The sequence below is a fragment of the Physeter macrocephalus genome, chromosome 1, assembly GCF_002837175.3.
Source record: "Physeter macrocephalus isolate SW-GA chromosome 1, ASM283717v5, whole genome shotgun sequence".
In the NCBI taxonomy this organism is placed as follows: Eukaryota; Metazoa; Chordata; class Mammalia; order Artiodactyla; family Physeteridae; genus Physeter; species Physeter macrocephalus.
The window spans coordinates 93323070-93346079 of NC_041214.2; the positions used below are offsets into that span (position 1 = coordinate 93323070).

The 23010-nt window shown below is 34.4% G+C and overlaps 1 protein-coding gene across 1 annotated transcript in view; it reads right to left on the minus strand.

The window, feature by feature from the left end:
• STXBP5L (syntaxin binding protein 5L) overlaps positions 1-23010 on the minus strand; it is a 387732-nt gene that overhangs the window by 171451 nt on the left and 193271 nt on the right. The window contains exons 10-12 of the mRNA XM_024120465.2: positions 13424-13502; positions 6089-6243; positions 949-1021 (exon numbers count right to left, since the gene is read on the minus strand). Of these exons, the coding sequence (XP_023976233.1) occupies positions 949-1021; positions 6089-6243; positions 13424-13502 (307 nt within the window). The remainder of the gene's footprint in view (positions 1-948; positions 1022-6088; positions 6244-13423; positions 13503-23010) is intronic.

Here is a 23010-nt window from a genome sequence, read left to right on the forward strand (position 1 = left end):
GAGGCTTACAGTCTAGTAGGGAGACAATCTTTAAAACAATAACAAATGGAAAATTTCATCTGTGTCAAAGCTATGAAGGATGGGAACATGGATCTAAGACAGCCCTTAATAGGATATTTGACCAAGTTATACAGATAATGAAAGATTTTCTTTAAATGAGAAAACGATATCTGAGTTGAGATTCTTATAGATGTTAGTAAGGAGAAAAAGGAATGGAAGATTATTCCATGCAGAGGAGAGAGAATGTACAAAAGCTCTGCAAATATAATGGGCTAAAAAATGATCAGTGAGTCTAGAGCAAAGAATGAGGGAAAATGAGCTTCATGCCTATCATCATTGATAATGAAAATATGTAGCAGGAAGACAGTGTTCATCAGTTTCAAGTCTACTTTTACTGTCCATGCAAAGTAGTGGAGAGCACCACTCTAACAGCAATATTTTATATTTGTTTCTACTGCCCACAACATAATGAAAAAGAAAAGAAAGTAAAAGAAGGCATCCATCATCTCTTGCCTCGAGATCCTGATCTTCTGTATTGTCTGCCACAGTAGTTCAATAATACTTTTATCATGTGCCATTTTCCTTTAGTCAATAGAGCAGACAGACAAACAGTACATTATGTAATTTTTGTAACAATTGTTTTTGCTTAGGGAAATGGCAGAAATGTGATCCATTTTATGTGTTTGGAGTCCCCAAAGGCATCTTTTTAAACATTAGGTGTTGCCTTTAAAATATCTTACAATATTCTCAGTGTCCCCTAAACTCTCCTGGTTTAGTTTTCATTATTGAACCAAATTACATTTTTGTAATTCTAGCAAAATAATACTCCCCATAAAGAGTATTTACCATCTAAAGAATTCTAATGCCAATTATCTATAATGTCCTCCTATATTTTAATTGCAATAAATAGAGTTTAAAATAGTGTTAATCCGTACACAGACAACTTACTTGCTTTGTGTCAGATCAACTACAATGAGATCTTTCTCCAGAAGTACAGCAACGGCATAGGGTTCTTGAAATTCTACAAGTAGAAAAGAAAAATGGAAAAGTTTTCATATTTAACATTTTATAAAATCACCAAACTTGTATTTCCTTTATCTCCTGTATAAATGTTATTTAAATGGTTTGAGAAGACCAAAATATGAGCCAAAATAAGAAGTAACAAAGAGCACTTTTTAAAAATATATGTTGCCCATTGTAAAGCAATTATACTCCAATAAAGATGTTTAAAAAAAAAAAGAGAAAAAGAAAAACGTGAGACAAAAAAAAAAAAAAAAAAATATATATATATATATATATATATATATATATATGTTGTGTTTCTCAAACAATGTTTAATACCATTATAGGGAACAAGGAAAAAATGAGAAGTTGCATAGCATAGAGTTAAATATATCTCAATAATCATGACAGTAGTAGATTATTTGAAGAGAGTGAGTCCGTCACCTCACATTTATCTTAGTCTTCCATAACCTTCCATTTCAGATCTGATTTCATGCCTACAGGAGATATACTAAGGAAATAGTTCTGCTTCTCTCAGTTGTGATACATATCCACCTCCCTATGAGAGCAACACCCCTTATACTAAAAAAATTACTTTCAATTCAATGTGATTTAACAGGTACTTAAAGACTTCCTACTATGTGCCCAAGAGTATATATCTCAAAAAATCAGAGTCTGAGGATAGCCTAGGATTTTCAAGTTCTTAAAATTCAACCGTTCCTTTCTCCCTTTCTCCATCCTCCCTTCCTTCCTTCACATGTTCCAGAAACTGTCCTAAGAACAAAGGATATATGGGGAATAAGATTGACAAGGTCTTTGTTCTAATAAAGTTTACAATCTAGGGATACATACAAACAATGAACAAGTAAACAAATAAGATTAATTCAGAAAGTAAAGTGAACTATGAAAAAAACAACAAGGGTAATAGTATAAGAAATGACTTCTGGTTGGTGGGGGAGCACTAAGTTAGTTATAGTGGTCAAGGAAGACATTGCTTTCCATCTGTAATAAAGGACTAATAAAGGAAAGCCACAGTTACAGTGTTAGCTCAATTTAAGGAAAAAAGTATTTACAAAAACATTTTATATACATGGTATTTGATTCTCAGTAGCTAGAGCATGTATCATCATTTTTTTCATTTCATAGAGAAAACTGGAGTCCAAAGAGGTTATGAGATTGGCACAAGGTTACAAAACTAGTAAGTTATAGACCTGAAACTTTAATACATGCTGTTTTCATTATACCAGCAGTTTCTACTGGCTAGTTTAAGAGGTATTTAATCCTAAACTCAACAATCACTTGGCAGGAATTTTGTATTCAAGAGTATTCAAGTCTTGAATGGTAAACTAAAATAGATGGCCTTCACAGTCCTTCCAGTCCTGAGAAGCTACAGAACCTATTCATATTTATTTTTTAAGTCACAAGCTATGAGAAAAAAACTAGAATCAAAAAAACACAAAAAAAACAAAAACTGAGGAGCCTGACCTTGTTTGGATGCATATTTATACAACAGTATACAGTCCTCAAACTATTTGCTACTCAAACTTTTTCAAACTGAGGCATTTCCCCTCTTCTCCCTTATCTCTTAGAGCTGTTTTAAGTTTTCAACATTATTTCAATACGTTTCGGGGTTTGGGGATTTTTTTGTTTGTTTTTCAGTTTGAAGAATACTACTAGTTTCCTCTTTGTCTTCTCATCCCTCTCTAGGAAAATCACTGGTTGGGAAGCAATGGCTACAAAAATAAAACAGCTGAGACATTGGCATGAATGAGCAAAAGTCTTAAATAAATTTTTATTTTAGGTAGTTACACCTGTTTCAGATTATTGTTTCTTTTCAAATAATAAAAACTGGTAGCAAAAGTTTCACGCTTGTAGAAGTACTTGGTATGCTGTGGTAACCACTGAATAAAAAGATTTCCTTTGGAGTCAGTGTTAGGTTCAATTTGTGTCTATTATTTATTAACAGTTTGATCCTAGGCAAATTAGTTAACTTCTTTGATTTTCAATTTCTCTACCCATTGAAATGGCAATATAATACTACCTTAGACTGTTAATAAAGATTAGATGTATATAAAGATGTTTGATGCGAAGGCTGGCTTATAGTAAGTACTCAGTAGATGCCAACTGTATTACTTTTTTAATTAGATTGGTTGTTTTTGAGCAGGCTCAGCCTTTTAACCCTAGCTCCCAACAAGATGGAAAAGCTCTATCATAAATACTACTTCTCTGAAGAGAAATGCATTATTTATGACACTTGTAGAAGACCAGATACAATTAAATATAGATGCAAAACTGACAAATTCGGAGTATAGTTGGTTAGTTACTCTGGGCAATGCCCCCTGAGATAAGAGGATTAGGCATTTGTGTTCTTTGAGAAATAGGCTGTATTGTCAGATGTCACAAATGATTCAGCAATATTAAAAACTGTTAATAAGTGTATTTTGTTTAACATATGCATAACACTTATCATTATGTGGCTATAAAGGAGATTAAAGTTCCATATTTACTAACATAGAATCATAATCAAAATACTGTATACTGTTAAGTGAAAAAAGTGTGATACAGAACAACATATAGAGTATGCTGTCATTTGTATAAAAAAGATAATGCATATATGCATACATTATTTGGGGGAGAATACATAAGAAACTTAGTAATAGTGGTTGCCTCTGGAAGGGCAGTGAGAAAGTTTTCACTATATACTGTTGTGTATTGTAGGGTTCTTTTCTGGCATTTTCATGTACTATTGTTTAATCAGAAATAGTTAATAAAATACACTTATATTTTACTGAGTAAAGTTAAACTATTTCTCCCAGCTCCTAGTAAGTAAAAAGTTCCATCCTCATTACCACTTCTCTGAAAAGCAAAGTAATATATGTGGCTTGGAAGTGATTAGACTTGGTTACAGTACATTTATAATTTGTTTAACATTATTAGAAACTGTCCTAACATCTCTACTGATGTGAAGAAATGTATATACACATATACCTATAGTGTTTGGTCTTGGCAACCACACATTTTCAGTTTCTATTACTGGTATGCACACCTTCTTTCTTGAGACTCTTTAGTAGAAGGCATTTTCCTAAGCTCAGCTTTTGGTCCTCTGTTCTTTCTTTCTTTCTTTGTTCCTTTATCATTCATTCTCACAACTCCAAAGAGCATCTATATTCTGATGACTCAAAAATAAATATTAAAGACCTTTTCCCTCTCTTTTTCTGCTCTCTAAACAACTCTACTGACTCAAACTTATTTTTCTCTCTTTCCAAGAACTGTTATTACTGCATATGAAACCACTATTCCTAAAATGTTGTCTTTGACTCATCTCTCATATCACTCCCTAATCTAGTTGTTGACCAAATTCAATGGGTTTTCATCTTCCATTCCTACAAGCAGCACTCTGTTTCAGATCTTGACCATTTTAATGTACATTATCACAAAAGCCTCCCAGTTGGAATCTTAAGTTTTAGATTTCAGGGTCTCTCTCTTCAAACCCACACACTAAAACATTGCTTTTTTTCACTTAATATTTCCTCAAAATTCTTCTGTAGTTCCCTATTTCCAAATACCTACAAAAGGCTTTCAACTTTTTTTCTGAATTGATCTCACTCTAGCAAAACCTCACAATTTCTAAAACCTTTACTCAATATTATTTTCAAGGCCCAAGTCATTCTTCAAGCCCTATCTAAATCCTACTTTTTCCAGGAAGCTTTGCATGAATATTTCAGTCATCGACTACCTGACTAGCCTATAAATTGGTACATTATTTAAACTCTGATTCATATAACTCAGCGCTTAATTAAGGCGTTAAATTTTTTTAACTTAAGTCTTAATTATCTTCCTCATGTGGCCAGATTTTCTGATTTGACATCAGAGATCAGTTTCATACTTCATCCATATTGTCAACAAGTTCTTGTCATACTGAGGCCATAGAAGCATCCAATAAATATTTGTTGGTTAATTTACAACACAAGTAATTTGTCTGCCCCTAGCAACTCTGGGAATAAAGTGCCACATTGATTGTTATTTTATATCACTTTATTTCAGTTTTTAAATATGAAACTCAATAATTTAAAACAAATTAATACATTTATAATAAAACTAATAACTATTTATCTTCATAGTTTACAAGGTATATTCCCTTTGGCCTTCCAGTAATCATGTGGGGTCAATATTATATTCTTTCTTCAAATGATAAATCCAACTCATAAATATGAAGTGACTTGTCCAAGCTCACATAGCTAGTAAGTGACAGAACTAAATCATAAGCCCAAATACTGTCTCCAAGTACAGTGTTCCTTTCCCTACATATATGTTCCCTCTTGAAAATGTAGTAATATATATATACACACATACTATCTTTTTTAATCATAAACTCATATTTCCCTTTTTATATTTCACCCTTCTCAATTTTTAGATTTCATTATTAAAATATTTCATCATTAGATTCCATTATACAGTTTGCATATAAGTTTAGACTGGTTTTTTATGTTTACAAAAAGTCTTTATATTTGGGATGATAAAAATACATAAGCACCTCTCCTCCCAAAGGCTCTTCTAATTGTTTTCAAAATTGGAATAAATCACTAACCACACATCAGCAATCCTAGAGTAATCACAGGTGCTGCAGTTGCATCTGAAGCAAAGCCAGATGTGAAACAGATGCAGCACCACCAGAGTTACAGATCACTGATATCAGGTAAGTGCTTTAACTTTGATTGGCACAGGATTGGGATGGGTGGAGCTGGCCTAGGAAAGGCTATTAGGAGACTTCAGTTTCTCCAAGTGATTTCACCCTGGACCCTGATCGACCCTCCCAGCTCAGCTTCCACCATCCTTATCAAAGTTTAAAGCACTTACCTGATATTAGAACCTGAAACTCCAGCACTGTTGCACTACATCTGTCTTACTTCCATTTTCTCAAGTAGGTACAGCTGCAGAACCTGCTCCAGCACCTGTAGCTCACAGTGTTGTATCACAGTAGATATCAGCTGCTAAAACTAAAAATATTTAAGCTTATTTTTGTTAGGAACTTATCATTTCAAAAATGATTTTTCAACATTAATAGTTTCATATTTTAGTTACTTACCATTTGGATAGGGTGTTTCACATAAAGTTAGAAATTCAACGATAGGATGATCCATTTCAAGCACTGTAATTGCTTTTCCATGCATGATGGTTAAACTTGGTCTTCTGCAAGCTTTGTCATAGGACAGTCCACCAGAAAATATTATGAATGGTTCACTACAGAGGAAAAAAAGTTAATGAGACTGAGTTCTTTAAGATGACACAATCTCACAGTACTGAGGCAAAAAGAAATGGGCTTAGTAGGGATTATATACAATAATTTGAATGAGAGCAAAAGCCTTTCCTGGCCCCAAATATCTCACCCAACAATTTACTATTCTACCATTTCCTTTTTTCTGGATGTATATTCTAACCATTAAAATTACTAATGAATCAATCTAAAGATGTTGAAGTGAGATGGGGGAAAGGCAGTGAGGTTGCTGAGAGGGGAAGATGCTCACTGACTCAACAGAACAGAACATCTTCACATATATTAGTTGGTTACCAAACTCTAAATTACTACCATTAGAATATTAGGCTATGTTACTTTATCATATTAACCAGTAGGCATGTGGGACCCCAAATCACTAAGAAATAAAGGCATATTTCAACATGAAATGAAATGTGACAGTGGCAAGCCCAGAATGGTAGAAGGTAACACGAAAAGTCTACATAATAGCGTTTCTGTGGGAAAGGGTTATGACAAACAGGTGGAGAAAACTAAAATGTAAGGGGAAAATGATTCACCAAAGGTAAATGTGACCTTCTTCTCAACTTTACCTAGGGTCAGCCAGTTCTATTTAGCTTGTAAAACTACCTTCGAACAAATTTTTTCATTTCTGTTAACTTCAAGTTACAGTTAGATAATAGAGTGGGGCTGAAATGACCATAAAATATCATAGCTGTCAGAAAGTTATGAAATATCTTCAAAATTTTTCATTTTCCTTTTCTCAAATATGTGTATCTCTAGTATATGTATATAAAGGAAATTTGTGTTGATATGAAGTATTTTTCAATAAGACCAAACTGAAAATATTCTCCAAAATCTTTTTAAAGGAACTAGACACTTTTATTGTACCAAATTCCTTGAGAACATATGTTTCTCTAAATAATTCACTTCTATCCATCTACTAAACTGAAGAATCTACTTGTTTCTAGAACTCACTCCATAAGGTTTCCCTTTCTTTTCCATTTTGTATCATACATAATACCAAACATTATCAAAGGGACATTTGCTAATCTTATGCTGGCTATGTAATAACAACAAAAAACCCTTTTAAAAAGTTTCCATCAAAACCTACATATAAAATGCCTTCACTAATTTTTATTTAAAGTTCTGTCTTAATATTTTCATATAAATAGTTGAGTTGTAAGCTAAAAAAGGGAAAATGCTCTAATTTATTTTCCTTGAGTCTTGCATCAATTGACTTGAGTTAGTTTTGCCCCAGTAATTAGACATATTAATTAGTACCAACCTACTAATGGTGGTATTAAGAAGCAAGTTTGTTTTTTCTATGAAATACATAGTACTTAGATTATTTAGAAGACATCTCCAGATTTAAAAATTATTTTTAATGAAGTGAGTATGGGTTTTTGCACCTCTGCTGCTTTGTTTTGCAACAAAGTTCATGACTTGGAGAACATAATATCTTTTCATAAATATTGAGCTTAACTATCTGCTCCAAATATTAATAAAGGGCATAAATATCTATTTTTCCCATGTAAAAGTGGATGAATTTACTCTCATCTCCTAGTACTAATCTAAACATAGGATAAGAAGCAATTTACTCTCCCTTATTTGTAAGCACATTGGAAAATGTCTTTTCTAGTATTCTAAGGAGACACAATATTTTCTGCTCTTATTATGACTTTGCATCACAAAACCCTGGGTCTGGAGTAATTGTTGATATATATGAACTTTTCTGTAAATTACTGAATGATTTAATAAAAAGCTATTTCCTCAGGAAAGTGCTCAGGGAACCACTCATGGATAATTGCATTAGGTATTTAATTATCACATTAAATCCTCAGAAGTACTGTTCTCATTTTATTAATGAGGTTAAATAACAATTAAGCAGAAAAACCCAAAAGAAAACTGAGATCTATCAGCCTTCAAAGCCTATTCTCTAAACTGTGGTCTATACTGCCTGAAGTAATAAATAGCTACAATTTACTGAATGCTTATCATGTGGCATATATTGTGCTCTGGGTATATATAAAGTAAGTTTTACATAATCCTCACAATTTTGTAATCCTCAATCCTGATGAGAAAAGTACTATTAGCTCAATTTCATAGATAAGGAGTCTGGGCTTAATGCAGGTTAAATAACTTGTTCAGGGTCAAGCAGCTAGTGAGTGTTTTTCATTTCTAGTCTAATAGTTCTCAAACTGTGGAATACACCTTAATACGTGTTCTACAAAAATAAATAAATAAGTAGATAAATAAATAAATAATTTGACAAACACTTGCGAAGTGTATATATCTCCCTTCTGAAATTTTATAATTCATGCCATATATTAAATATTCTGAAAAATTGTAAAGAATCCAGTTTATTTAAATAACCCAGAACTTTTCATATTTCTCAAATTTATTTGATTACAGATTCCTTTTTTTCCATGAATACAATTAGTAATTAAAGGGATACAATTTGGTAAATGCTATACCACATGAAACTGCCTCCTTTACTAATTAATACAAGTGTGTCTTGAGAGATTTATCAGATGGATTAAGAAATAAATAACCATATAATTGATAATGTCTTCATACATGAAGAAAACATTAATAACAATTAAATATTTTTGATAACAACTTAGATAAATCTCAAAGGCATTACGTTGAGGAAAAGAAGCTAGGATCAAAGGTTACATAATATGTAATTACACTTATATGACATCTCAAAAAGGCAAAACTATAGTGACAGAGTACAGACCACTGGTTGCCAGGGGTTAGGTGTGGGGAACGGTGTGACTGTAAGGGGATAGTATGAGAGAATTTAGTGGATATGGAAATTTTCTGTATCCTTATTGTGGTGTCAATTTCAGGAATCTATACATGTGTTACAAATCCACAGAACTGTACACCAAAAGAAAAAAAGTCTACTTTACTGTATAATTTGTAAAATAGCTAAAATATAATAAAAAGCACTGAGCCTTATTGTCTCAATGAAAGCAACAGGATTAAATAATAAATTGTGTAACATAATGTAATACATGTTAAAATAACATTTGTTGAGTATTATGATGTGCCAGGTATTGTGTGAAGAACTTTACATGCATTATTGTATTTAATCCTCCCAATGAGAGAACTACTACTATTATTCCCACTTTATAGATGGGTATACTAAAGCTTGGAGAACTTAACTACCCATGAAGTCTTATCTGTAGGTGACCACAACAGGAAGGGATTACAAAACTAGCATAAGGTTATTTTTATTAACTACAGAGAACCTGATAATGCTAGTGACAGCGGGTAAAGAGATCATTATTCCTTTTTTTTTTTTAAGGATAAAATTATTAAGCCTTGAGGCCATTGTGACTGGAGTCTCAGTAAGCAAACTGATGACTGGGGACAAATGATTCCTGAGCAGAATGGTTGTTTATCCCTAGAAATGGAAAGCAAGTTTGTGAATGGCTTGTTTAAGATAAAATTAAACAGAAAACATACCCTTTACATCTGTTACTATGCAGCATAGGTAAGGCTGCAGCATATATGGTAAGGCTCTTCTTAAAGTTCCTGCTCCTGCTACAGCCATCCCAATTTTTGACTTCACAAAATATTTGCTGTATACTAGATGGAATAGAAATACAGCTATCTATTTCCACTTCCAGACTATGGCCCATTTTGCTGTGGCAACACCTTTCAGGACTCAAATTCAGTGCCCCTGTTTTTGTAGTCTCCTTTTGTTCTGAGCTGTGGATCCACTGCTTCTAGAAGAGGCTTTTCTAATACAGTTGTAATCACAACAAATTGACACAATGTACTACAGTGCATAGTAAGTGGGATGATAGTAATTATGATTAGTAATACATAATTATTTCACATTAGAAATCTGAAGAATTACTTCTACATAAAGTTGAGCTACCAGTTACTAGAACAAATCAATTTAGAATCAGTTGAAAAATGTTAACAGTGTGAAATAACATGGCTTTGATGATGACAGTAATAACTTTTTTTATTAAGAAATCCACTATGTGCCTCTCATCAAATTTATGATGTTACAAACTTTATGCATAATTCAATTTAATCCTCACAATCATCACAGTGAGATAGGTATTGTTGATGAGAAAATTAAATTTTAAGAGTTAATTAAAATTTTCAAGGTCACACAGCTGTCTTATTCCATAAGCCAATGATCTTTTTTTTAAAATATATATCTTTATTGGAGTATAATTGCTTTACAATGTTGTGTCAGTTTCTGCTGTACAACAAAGTGAAACAACTATATGTATACATATATCCCCATATACCCTCCCTCTTGAGGTTCCCTCCCACCCTTCCTATCCCACCCCTCTAGGTCGTCACAAAGCATCAAGCTGATCTCCCTGTGCTATGCAGCAGCTTCCCACTAGCCTTCCATTGTACATTTGGTAGTGCATATATGTCAGTGCTACTCTCTCACTTCGTCCCAGCTTCCCCTTTCCCTGCTGTGTCCTCAAGTCCATTCTCTACGTCTGCATCTTTATTCCTGACCTGCCACTAGGTTCATCAGTACCATTTTTTTAGATTCCATATATGTGCGTTAGCATATGGTATTTGTTTTTCTCTTTCTGACTTACTTCACGCTGTATGACAGGCTCTAGGTCCATCCACCTCATTACAAATAACTCAATTGCATTCCTTTTTATGGCTGAGTAATATTCCATTGTATTTATGTGCCATATATTCTTTATCCATTCATCTGTCGATGGACATTTAGGTTGCTTCCATGTCCTGACTATTGTAAATAGTGCCACAATGATCTTAATCATTATTTTAAACTGCCTTGCCTTGAATTCTTGATTTCTGAAGTACATTTTCTTCATGTTTACCCTTTTCTCCCTTCATCTGGCACCATCCTATCTTCCATCCCTTAAATCCCATCTCAGGCATCTCCTTTCCTAAGAAGAATCTCAGTGATTTCTCTCTTCACTGTTGTCCTCCCTACTCCCTTTAGGCAGGGTTAGCCGTCCTTTTGCTGTGCTCTCATAGCATGTCTCTATAAAAGCACCTCACATGTTGTATAGAAACCACGAGTTTATGGGCTTACTTCTGGTACTAGACCATAACAGATTCAAAAACAGGCAGTAATTTCTATTTTAGCGTGCCAAACAAATTGCACAATGCACATTATGCAGTAATAACTTCATACATTTTGTTTTAATTGAATTAAGCTACATATTGTTGAGCACCTCATAAAAAATACATTTATATATAACAAAATACATGTCATAAAGTCCATGGATCATGTACTTTATCAGGGAAAAACCTCTCACGCCTTCACATGAACCTCTTTATTCTCATTTTACAAACTAGGGTTTCAAATTTCTTAGTCTATAGCAAATAAAAGACTAGACCCCCCCCCCACTCACCACAACTAGAGAAAGCCCACGCACAGCAACGAAGACCCAACGCAGCCAAAAATAAATAAATAAATAAATATTTTAAAGGACTTCCCTGGTGGCGCAGTGGTTGAGAATCTGCCTGCTAATGCAGGGGACACAGGTTCGAGCCCTGGTCTGGGAGGATTCCACATGCCGCGGAGCAACTAGGCCTGTGAGCCACAACTACTGAGCCTGCACGCCTGGAGCCTGTGCTCCACAATGGGAGAGGCTGTGACAGTGAGAGGCCCGCACACCACGATGAAGAGTGGCCCTCGCTCGCCGCAACTGGAGAAAGCCCTCGCACAGAAACGAAGACCCAACACAGCCAAAAATAAATAAATAAACAAATGTGGGGTTTAAAAAAAAAAAATCGTTTAAGACTAGATACTAGTGGATAACACAATGGAAATTAGAAGTCCCAATAGCCCAAAACTGAAGGATAGAGAAAAACTTTCAAAAACAAATACATAAATGAAAAAAAAAAAAAGAAAGAAACCACAAGCTGCTAGGAACAGTTAGTAAATGTGAAGTGCTCAACTGCTTCAATAGTCCTAGAAGTGCAACACTGTATAACAATGGATGTAAATAACATTGAGCCTGAAGACTCAAGGAACGTTTAAGTTATAAACACTGTTTTAGGGGCTTCCCTGGTGGCGCAGTGGTTGCGCGTCCGCCTGCCGATGCAGGGGAACCGGGTTCGCGCCCTGGTCTGGGAGGATCCCACATGCCGCGGAGCGGCTGGGCCCGTGAGCCATGGCCGCTGAGCCTGTGCGTCCGGAGCCTGTGCTCCGCAACGGGAGAGGCCGCAGCAGAGGGAGGCCCGCATACCACAAAAAAAAAAAAAACAACAACAACACTGTTTGAAGAAGGAAAAGAATATATGTAAAATATTTTCATCCATAATGATTAAATTTTAAGTGTTTTAATACTTTAGTTACAATAGTAATAAAACCATGATTATTTTTACTAGTTATACATAGTAACATTGGCTGGGCTAAAGAGGTATTGATCCATCTATCTACTATACCTTGAGAAGAGCAGCTATAAGCAAACATTAAATACACCTATGACAACAGGAAAATATTCTAGTGTGAACATTTAAGTAATATAAAGTAGAATTATCCAATTTAGACTTAAAATAAAACTAAGGTCTAGGCAAGATTTGTAATTATGATAATTCTGGATGAGAGTATTGCCACTAATAATTACTGTAAGTATAAACATTGCTGATGCATAGGATATGGCTGCTGTATATACAAGATAAATTTCTGTTAAATATTATTTTTTATTTAATTTTCTATATCTTAAAATTTAGCACTATTGTATTATGCCAATATACATAAACGTTTATCTTCCCAACTAACTATAATATTTCCAACTTCAGAATGTAAGATCCTAAAGTACAGAGACTTGGTTATGTATTTAATTCATGTGTAATACCAAGAGGTACATAGCTTCTGCTGTTTAATAATGTTGAATGACTGCTGCTTGTAATTGCATGGCCCAAAAGCCCTACATTGTTAAAATTAATGTATATAATACTCATCTGAATATTCATATAAATTTTAAAATAATTGAGTTGCTATTTATAATAACGTTGACATCATACATTTGCCAGTTGAGAAATAAGAAATCTGTTATTATCAATGAAGAAGATTCAGCCAGTTAACATAATTATGTAAAACTTTAAACAATATATAAACATTAAAGGCTATCTGAATTTCTTGTCTCTGTTTCTTATATATTTTCCCATAACTCCCAAAGTAAAAATGCATACCTGTTTCTACAGGTTTTGTATTCTACTTTAAGAATTGGTTTGCAAGATTCAGATTTTCTTCCTTCTCTTTGAGTTTTTCCTAAAGAAAGAAAAAGGATTTTATTAAATATGATTTAAATTCTACTAATCCATGAGAATTTTAAAAGTTTGATTAAAGGAATATTTTTTAAATGTAATTATGTGTTTTTCATAATACAATAAACACATTTCTATGTATCCTAACATATTTGTTAAATTTATAAACAATTTGTTAAGCCCTAATAATTGACTGTTATATAAACAATAAAGTTATTTGTAAACATATTTGTATTGCTTCACATTCTCCATGAATAAATACAGTATCATATAAAGTTATTTTAATTATTTAAGTTTCAAGATAAACAACTTCAGAATTGAAGACACACACATACATACTTATCTGCATACTGAAATGTATAATGAAAATCCATACTAGGCTGAAAATTTTACCTATAAAACAAGGAAATCCCTTTCTTATGCAGAAAGATTTGCCATTTAAAACTTATGAAAATCTTTGCATTTGCCTCAAATTTATTTAAAGGAAAGTCCATTAGACAATGAACACTGATTGTATATTTCATGATTTTTAAAAATTTTAATGATGTCCTCTATTTGCATAAAATAAAGATAATAGTTTCTTATAAGGGAAGGATTATGTTGTTTAGACTCCATAAGAGTCTGAATGAAAGATAAAGAAGAGTTGAAAATGGAAATAAAGCTACTTCTGCCTATAACATACTTATCTTTCTAGTTATGACTTTACTTATAATTCTACATCTCATTTTGATAAAATTCATCTGTTTTTCAAGATATGTTTGTTTGTTATTTTAATAAGTACCCTATTTATTCTGCCACAGCTGTTTATAGACACAGAAACCTATTATGTAGAGTGATGTTTACATGCATATAAGTTAAAATTTTAGAATAGATTCAGAATGGCAAAGCCAAATCCAACTAGGATGTCAGGACAATTTTATCCAATTTGCTTAATGGGCTATCACCATAGAATACACCTTATCTGCTCCATGGCATGCTTTCTGAAATTGCCTTCTCTTTCTTTTATCTTATGTCAACTAAAGAAGCAACCCAATAATAAAATATTGGTCAATATCATTCACATTGTAAAACAGGATTAAAAGTATCTATATTATATGTGAAAAAGAATTGCTGACATTAAATATATTATATATGAAAAAGAATTGCTGATATTAAATATAGATCATTACAAAGAGACAACTTTGGCTCAGGGACTCACTCTGAACAGTGGTCTTAGAGGTGAGGAACATCTGGTTGGTGATTACTAGTTTTGATAATGAATGGAAATAGAACTGAAGGAAGTGACAGAGTCAGCAAAGAGACCCATTCTTCTCAGTTGATGTTTTTTCTATCCAGAGCTTCTATAATAATTGCCAAACCATTAGTTGACCAAAACAGTATATTTGCAGTTATTTATATATATGGGACCAACTACTATTTTTCAATCAATAAACATCACTATCATGCACTGATTTTAGTAGAAAAGAATAATTGTTTAATTAATTAATGTTTTACTTCAATTTCTAACTCTAATAATTAATTTGGGGGTGAAGCCTTTCTGTTTTGATTATATTCATTGCCTGTCAGTAACTGAAATATACTTAAATGTCACGTTGCATAAAACAACATTATCAACAACTGCATTTATTGCTTTTCCTTATGTTCAGAGTACTGTATTAAGTGGGAGGATGCAAAGAAATAACTGACTACCAAAAAGCTTAAAATTTACTAAACTGAACAAAACAATTTTTGAAAATGACAACATGAGGTACCATAAACAAGTGATAGACATGAAGTGTTGTAGGAGTTGAGAATAAAACTGTGGCTTCCTTTTACAATAGAAGACTTATCTAGATTTTCACAGAAGACTTCCTAGAAGCTAGATTAAGCATTAAAAGATAGAAGTTGCCTAGGAGAGCATAAGAAAAGACATGAAGGCAGAATGTGCCTAGTATGTTGAGAGAATAATGGATAAGCCAAATTGGGCAGATTAAAAGATTAATGTAGAAGAAGAGTGCAAAAAGGCTGATGAGGTACCAAAGAGCCATACAATGGCAATCTATAAAACCAATTTGCAGTATAGACAAGGGAGACTCATTGGAAGCTTTCAAGTTGGGAAATAATATGTGTAAAGCAATGTCTCAGAAATGTTAATATGGATTTATTTAATAAAGAAATTTTGAGGATGTAAGATACTGATAATGGAAAACAAGGAGCAGATAATCACAACTGTGCAGGAAAAACAGAAGAAAAGTAAACAGTCTCAAAGAAAAGTGGGATACTATTAATCACACCAACATGTGCATCTTGAGAGTACTGGAAGGAGAGGAGAGAAAGGAGGAGAAAAACACTCACAGAAATATTGGTTGAAAATGTTCTAAATTTTTTGAAAAGCATTATTTATACATCTAAGAACCTCAATAAACTCCATGTAGGATAAAATCAAAGAAATCTACTCCCAGACACATCAAGGTAAAAATGCTAAAAGCAAAAAAAAATATATTGAAAGCAGCAAGAGGAAAATGAGTCATTGTATACAAGGGAGCCCCAATAAGATTAATAGCTGACTTTCTTACCAAAAACAATGAAGCCAAAAGGTAGTGGAATGACATACTTAATGTACTGGAAAAAAAAAAACAACCCTGTCAACCAAGAATCAAAGTTCATCAAAATTATCTTTCAAAAATGGAGGTGAAATAAAGATGTTTCCTGATAACAAAAACTGACAGAATGTGTTGCTAGCAGAGCTCTCTTTCAAAAAATATTTAAGTTCTTCAGGCTGAAAGAGTAATATGAGTCTACACACACAACAAAAGACTACAAGGAAAAGTAATTAACGTAGATAATTATAAAAGACAGTATAATTGCATATTTCCTCTCCAATGTTAACTGGTTTAAGAAGCAATGTAAAAAGTAATATGTATATAATTGTAATATGGGATATATAATATATTTGAAAATAATAACACAAAGAAGGTGTATGGGAACAAGGTTACACTGGAGGAAGAAAATGACACCACATGGCAACCTGAGCCCACAAGAACAAAGTAAGAGAACCACACATAAGAAGCAAAAAGGCTAAGGTAACAAATTTTATACATATATATGTGAGTTTGTATATATATATATATATATATATACATATACATGTATACATATAATATATACCCTTGACTAAATAACAAATGGGTCAAAGAAAAAAACCAAGAATATTGTAGAACAATGTACCCTACAATGCTGTTCATACAATGAACAATGTTCACAACATTGTTCAACAATTGTAGAACAATGTATGATACAACACATCAAAACTTCTGAGATGAAGCCTAAGCAGAGCAGAGAGGGAAATTTATACCTACGAGCAGCTATATTAAAAAACAATATATGAAATCACTAACCTAACCATTCACCTTAAGTCACAGAATAAAAGAACAACCTGAACCTGAAGCAAAAAGAAAGAAGGAAATAATAAAGATTTGAGCAGAAATTAATGACATAGAAAAGAGAAAATATAGAAAATCAATTAAACTGAAATTTGATTCTCTAAAAAGATCAAGAAAATTGACAAGCCTTTAGCTAAACTGACCAGAAAAGAGACAGACAGACAGAGATAAAAGACTTAAATTACTAAAATCAAGTACAAAAGATGGAACATAATTACCTATTTCAGGCTGAAGGGGCTGGAGTGTGCCCTAGGCTGCAACTGGGGGTACGCAGGACAGAGCCCGAGTCCGCCATTGAAGCCCCATTGTTAGTGTGTGCAAGAAGGGAAGGGTGGACCCCACAAAAACATGCTTGCAGTGGGCACAGCTCTGCCTCTGTGAGCTCTGGGAGTACACAAGCACCATGGGCTGTCCACACTGAGAGGCCAGGCTGAAATCTGTGCTGATCCCCAGGAACTGCACAACTTTGGAAGCGGGGCTGAAATTTCAGCAGTGTCCTGGTGGCTTTTGAGGATTTATGCCATCATCTCCTTTGTAAGCTCAGTGCCTATGGAACATTCGAGCAGACTACTAGTCTCCCATGGCTGGGTGGATCCAGCATTAGCAGCTGCCAGAACATGCAGAGGCAGGGTCACGGTGTGGGTTGACTCCATAGGTTTCAGCAGGTCCCAGTGCCTGATTTCAGTGGATCTGTGCCAGCATATCTATGCTGGTAGACTGGTGAGCACAGTGCCTGAGGGACATCTGGGCTGATTGCTTGCATTCTCAAGGCTGAGGCAGGGCCAAGGGCAGTGCCAACAACAGTATACTTTGTGAGCCCACACAACAGATAATGGGCTAGACCACAGAGTGCACTTCCCAATAGACAGCTCCTGTGGAGGAACACTCAGTGGCTCTTCTTCCAGTGGAAGTGCTTCAGTTCCACCTACCTCACACCACAGTTTAGAAATGGATCAGGGAGATTCTACTCCAACAGTTGGGGAGCAGACCCTACCCCAAACAGGGCTGTGTAAACCACAGAGCAAAAAGGAGGCCCCACTCAACATCCAGTGCAGGCTCTGATCACCACAACACCAGCCACACCCCACATCAAGAGGATAACAGGCAGCACACACCAAGGAAAGCCAAGGAAGGCATCCATACTAAAAACAGCCCTCTAACCAAAAATATTAGACTCACACAGGCTACATAGGGATGGTCCCACATAAAAACAGCCCTTCAAGACCACAGTAGATAACTTTTTCTCCTAAATTCGTAGAGTCACAGAAATATAAAATGGAGAAGCAGAGGAACCACTTCCAACTAAAAGAACAAGAGAAATCCCCTGAATGAAAAAATAATTAAACAGATCTCTCCAGTCTACCAGATCCTGAGTTCAAAAAGGACGTAATAAAAATACTGAAGGAATTAAGAAAGGCTATTAATAGAAATGCAGACCACTGTAACAAGGAACTAGAAACTATAAAGAGGAGCCAATTAAAATTAGAAAACTAATTTGCTGAGCTAAAGCAATAAATACCAAACTACATAATTCAGAAGAACGAATAAGTGATCTGGAAGATTAGAATGGAAATCACCCAGACAGAAAGACAAATGAAAAAAAAAAATGAAAGCAACATAAAAGACCTATGGGATAATATAAAGTAAACAAATTTACACATAATAGGGATCCCAGAAGGAGAAGAAAGAGAAAAGAGGATTAAAAATGTATTTGAAGAAGTTACAAATACACTGGCTGAAAACTTCCCAAATCTAAAGAAGGAATTTATATCTAGGTACAAGAAGCACAGAGGGTCCCCAAAAAGATTAATCCAAATAGACCTACACCAAGATATATTATAATTAAAATGGCAAAAGTTAATAGTTAAAGAGAGGATTCTAAAGGCAGCAAGAGAAAAACAGAGTCAGTTACAAGGGAACCCCCATAAGGCTATCATCTGATTTCTCTACAGAAACACAGACCAGAGGGGAGTGGCAAGATATATTCAAAGCCCTAGAAGGGAAAAACCTGCAACCTAGGATACTCTATCCAGCAAGATTATCATTTAGAATAGAAGGAGAGATAAAGAATTTCTCAGATAGGCAAAAACTAAAGGAATACAGCAATACTAAATCTAACCCAAAAGAACTATTGAAAGGACTTATCTAAACAGAAAAGAAGCAAGAATCTATAGGAAAGAGAAAATCACAGTTGGAAAGCAAATCACTTTAAAAAGCCAGTACATAAATTTTAAAAATAAAAATTTTTGAACGTGATGATAACTACAATGAATAGCAAAAGGATAAACATGAAGATGTAAAACAGTACATCAAAATCATAAAATGTTGAGGAGGGGTGTAAGAAAGTGGAGATTTTTTAAAAATGTGTTTGAGCCTATATGACTACAAGTCTAAAGAAAGCAGATATAGTAATGAGTTAATACACTTGAAAAACACTGTAACCACAAATCAAAAACATAAAATAGATTCACAAAAACCAAAAAGAACACAAGCATAATACAAAAGAAAATTATCAAACCATAAAAGGAAAGACAAAAACTAAAAGGAACAAAGAAGAAATACAAAATCAACTGGAAAACAAGGTTTAAAATGGCAATCATCAAAAATTACCTTAAATGTCAATGCACTAAACATTCCAATCAAAAGGCATAGAGTGGCAGATTGCATAATAAAACAAGAACCCACAATACGCTGTCTATAAGAGATTCATTTCAGGGCTAAAGACACAGACCAAAAGTGAAGCGTTGGAAAAAGGTATTTCATAAAAATGGATATGAGAAGAAAGAGAGTGTAGTAAAATGAATTCTACACCATGATTAAGTGCAATTTATCACAAGTGTGCAAGGCTGGTTCAACATTCAAAAACCAATTGATACAATCCATCACATCAATAGGCTAAAAAAGAAAAACCACATCATCATATAAATAGATGCATAAAAAGCATGTGACAGGGCTTCCCTGGTGGCGAAGTGGTTGAGAGTCCGCCTGCCGATGCAGGGGACACGGGTTCGTGCCCCAGTCTGGGAGGATCCCACATGCCGCGGAGCGGCTAGGCCCATGAGCCATGGCTGCTGAGTCTGCGCGTCCGGAGCCTGTGCTCCGCAATGGGAGAGGCCACAACAGTGAGAGGCCCGCGTACCACAAAAAAAAAAAAAAAAAAAAAAAGCATGTGACAAAATCCAACACCCATTAATGACAAAAACTCTCAGTAAACTAGAATGAAACTGAGCAGGACCCTGAAAGGCCTTCTCAGAGACAGACACCCCACTGTGTCCCCTGCCTCTTGTTTGTAGAAGAAGATTTAGCCTCCTAGGCCTTAGCCGAGTTCCAAAGAGCAACTTTATTTAAAGAAGTGAGAAAATACAGGAACAAAGGAAAGCAGCCAAGCAAGGCAAAATAATATTAGTTAGCCATAAAACAACATGAGGACACTTAGCTCCTCCACAAGAGCTATAGATAATATTTGGAGCCATATCCTTGAGTTGTTTTGCAGATACTAAAAAAACCCCACCAGGTGGAAGAAGTTAACTGCAGGCTGACAGCCAGCATGTAGACCCCAGACTAGCTGGAACCACAAAGTTGATGATCGAGATTTTAGAAACATCACCCTGTTATGTCACCTTCAACCAGCCAGAGAATTGAGCACAAGCTGATCATGTACTCTGCAACCCTCTCCCTCACACTGTCTTTAAAAGCCCTAAAAGCCAATGGGGAGTTCAGGTCTCTTGAGCATGAGCTGCCCATTCGCCTTGCTTGGCCCCACATTGGGTGCTTTGCAATAAATGCTATACTTTTCTTCACAAAAACCGGGTATCAGCAGATTGACTTTACTGCACACAGGCAAGTGTACCCAAGTTTGGTTCACTAACAGAAATACATGGGAACTTTGTTAACTTGATAATACCTACCAAAAATCCTATAGGTAATATGGTACTTAATGGTGAGAAACTCATATCTCTCCCACTAAGATTAGGAACAAGGCCAGGCTGTCACCTCTCACTACTGTTTTTCAACACTGTACTGAAGTTCTAGCTAATGAAATAAGACAAAAATTTGAAATAAAAGGTATAGATTGGGAACGAAGAAATAAAACTATTCATCCATAGATAACATAATCACCTATGTAGAAAATCCAAAAGCATTGACAAAAAATCTTCTGGAACTAAGAAGTGATTATAGCAAGGTTACAGGATACATTGCTAATATACAGAAGTCAATTTATTTTCTATATACCAGCAAAAACTAAGTGGAATTTGAAATTGAAACACAATACCATTTACACTAGCATCCAGAAAAATGAAATATTTAGGTATAAGTCTACTGAATATGTACAAGACTACAGGAGTAAAACTGAAAAATACTGATGAATGAAATCAAAGAACTAAATAAATGGAGAGATATTTCATGTTCACTGATAGTTAGACTCAATATTGTCAAGATGTCAGTTTTCCCAATGTAGTCTATAGATTTAATGCAATCCCAATCGAATTTGGGATTTTGTGGATACCAACGAACTGATTTTTAAAGTTTATATGGAAAGGCAAAATATCTAGCATAGCCAACACAATATTGAAGAACAAAATGGGAGGGCTGAAAGTACCAGGACTTCAAGATTTACTATAAAGCTAAAATGATCAAAACAATGTGGAGAAAGATAGACAAATAGATCAATACAACAGAATAGGGATCCCAGAAATAGACTTCCATAAATATAGCCAACTGATCTTTGACAAAAGAGCAAAAGCAATACAATGGAGCAAAGACAGTCTTTTCAACAAATGATGCTGGAACAACTAGACATCTACACGCAAAAAAAATGAATCTAGACATAGATGTTATACTTTTACAAAAATTAACTAAAAATGGGTCATAGATCAATTTGTGTAAACATAAAACTACGTAACTCCTAGAAGATAACATAGGAAAAAAACTATCTGACCTTTGGTATGACTTTTTAGATACAACACCAAAGACATAATCTATGAAAGAAATAATGGGTAAGTTGGACTTCATTAAAATTAAAAGCTTCTGCTCTGTGGAAGATAAGAGAATTAAAGACAAGCCACAGACTGGGAGAAAATATTTGCTAAGGCACAGCTGATAAAGGATTGTTATCCAAAATTTACATAGAACTCTTAAAAAGCAACAATAAGACAAACAACCCAACAAAAAATGAGCCAAAGGTCTTAACAGATACCTCACCGAAGAAGATATACAGATGGTAAATGAGCATATGAAAATATGCTCCACACCATATGTTACAAGGGAAATGCAAATTAAAACAACAATGAGATACCAGGACACATTTATTAGTATGGCCAAAATCTGGAATACTGACAACATCAAATGCTAAAGAGGATGTGCAACAACAGGAACTCTCTTTCATTACTGATGGGAATGCAAAATGGTACACCACTTTGGAAAACTGGACAATTTGGCAATTTTCTAAAAAACTAAACATACTGTTACCATAGGATCCAGCAACTGCACTCCTTGGAATGTACCCAAAGAAGCTGAAAATGTACATCTACACAAAACTCACACATGGATGTTTATAGCAACTTTGTTCAAAACTGCCAAAACTTGGAGGCAACCAAGATGTCCTTAAATAGGTGAATGCATAAATCAATGGTGGTACAACCAGATAATGGAATAATATTCAGCACTAAAAATAATGAGCTATCAAACCATGAAAGACATGGAGAAACCTTAAATGTATGTTACTAAGTAAAAGAAGACAATCTGAAAAGGCTACATATTGTATGATTCCAACTATATTCTGGAAAAGGCAATATAGATTCCAACTATATTCTAAAAATGCCAGGGGTTGTGAGGGAAGAGGGTGAGGGAGAGATGAATAGGCAGAGCATGAGGATGTTTAAGTTATTAAAACTACTTTGTATGATACTAGAATGATGGATATAGTCATTATACATTTGTCCAAATCCACAGAATGCCCAACACCAAGAGTGAACCCTAAGGTAAACTATGGACTTTGGGTGATTATGATGTGTAAATGTAGGTTCATCAGTTATAACAAATGTACCACTTTGCTTGAGAATGTTGATAATGGAAGAGGCTACTCATGTG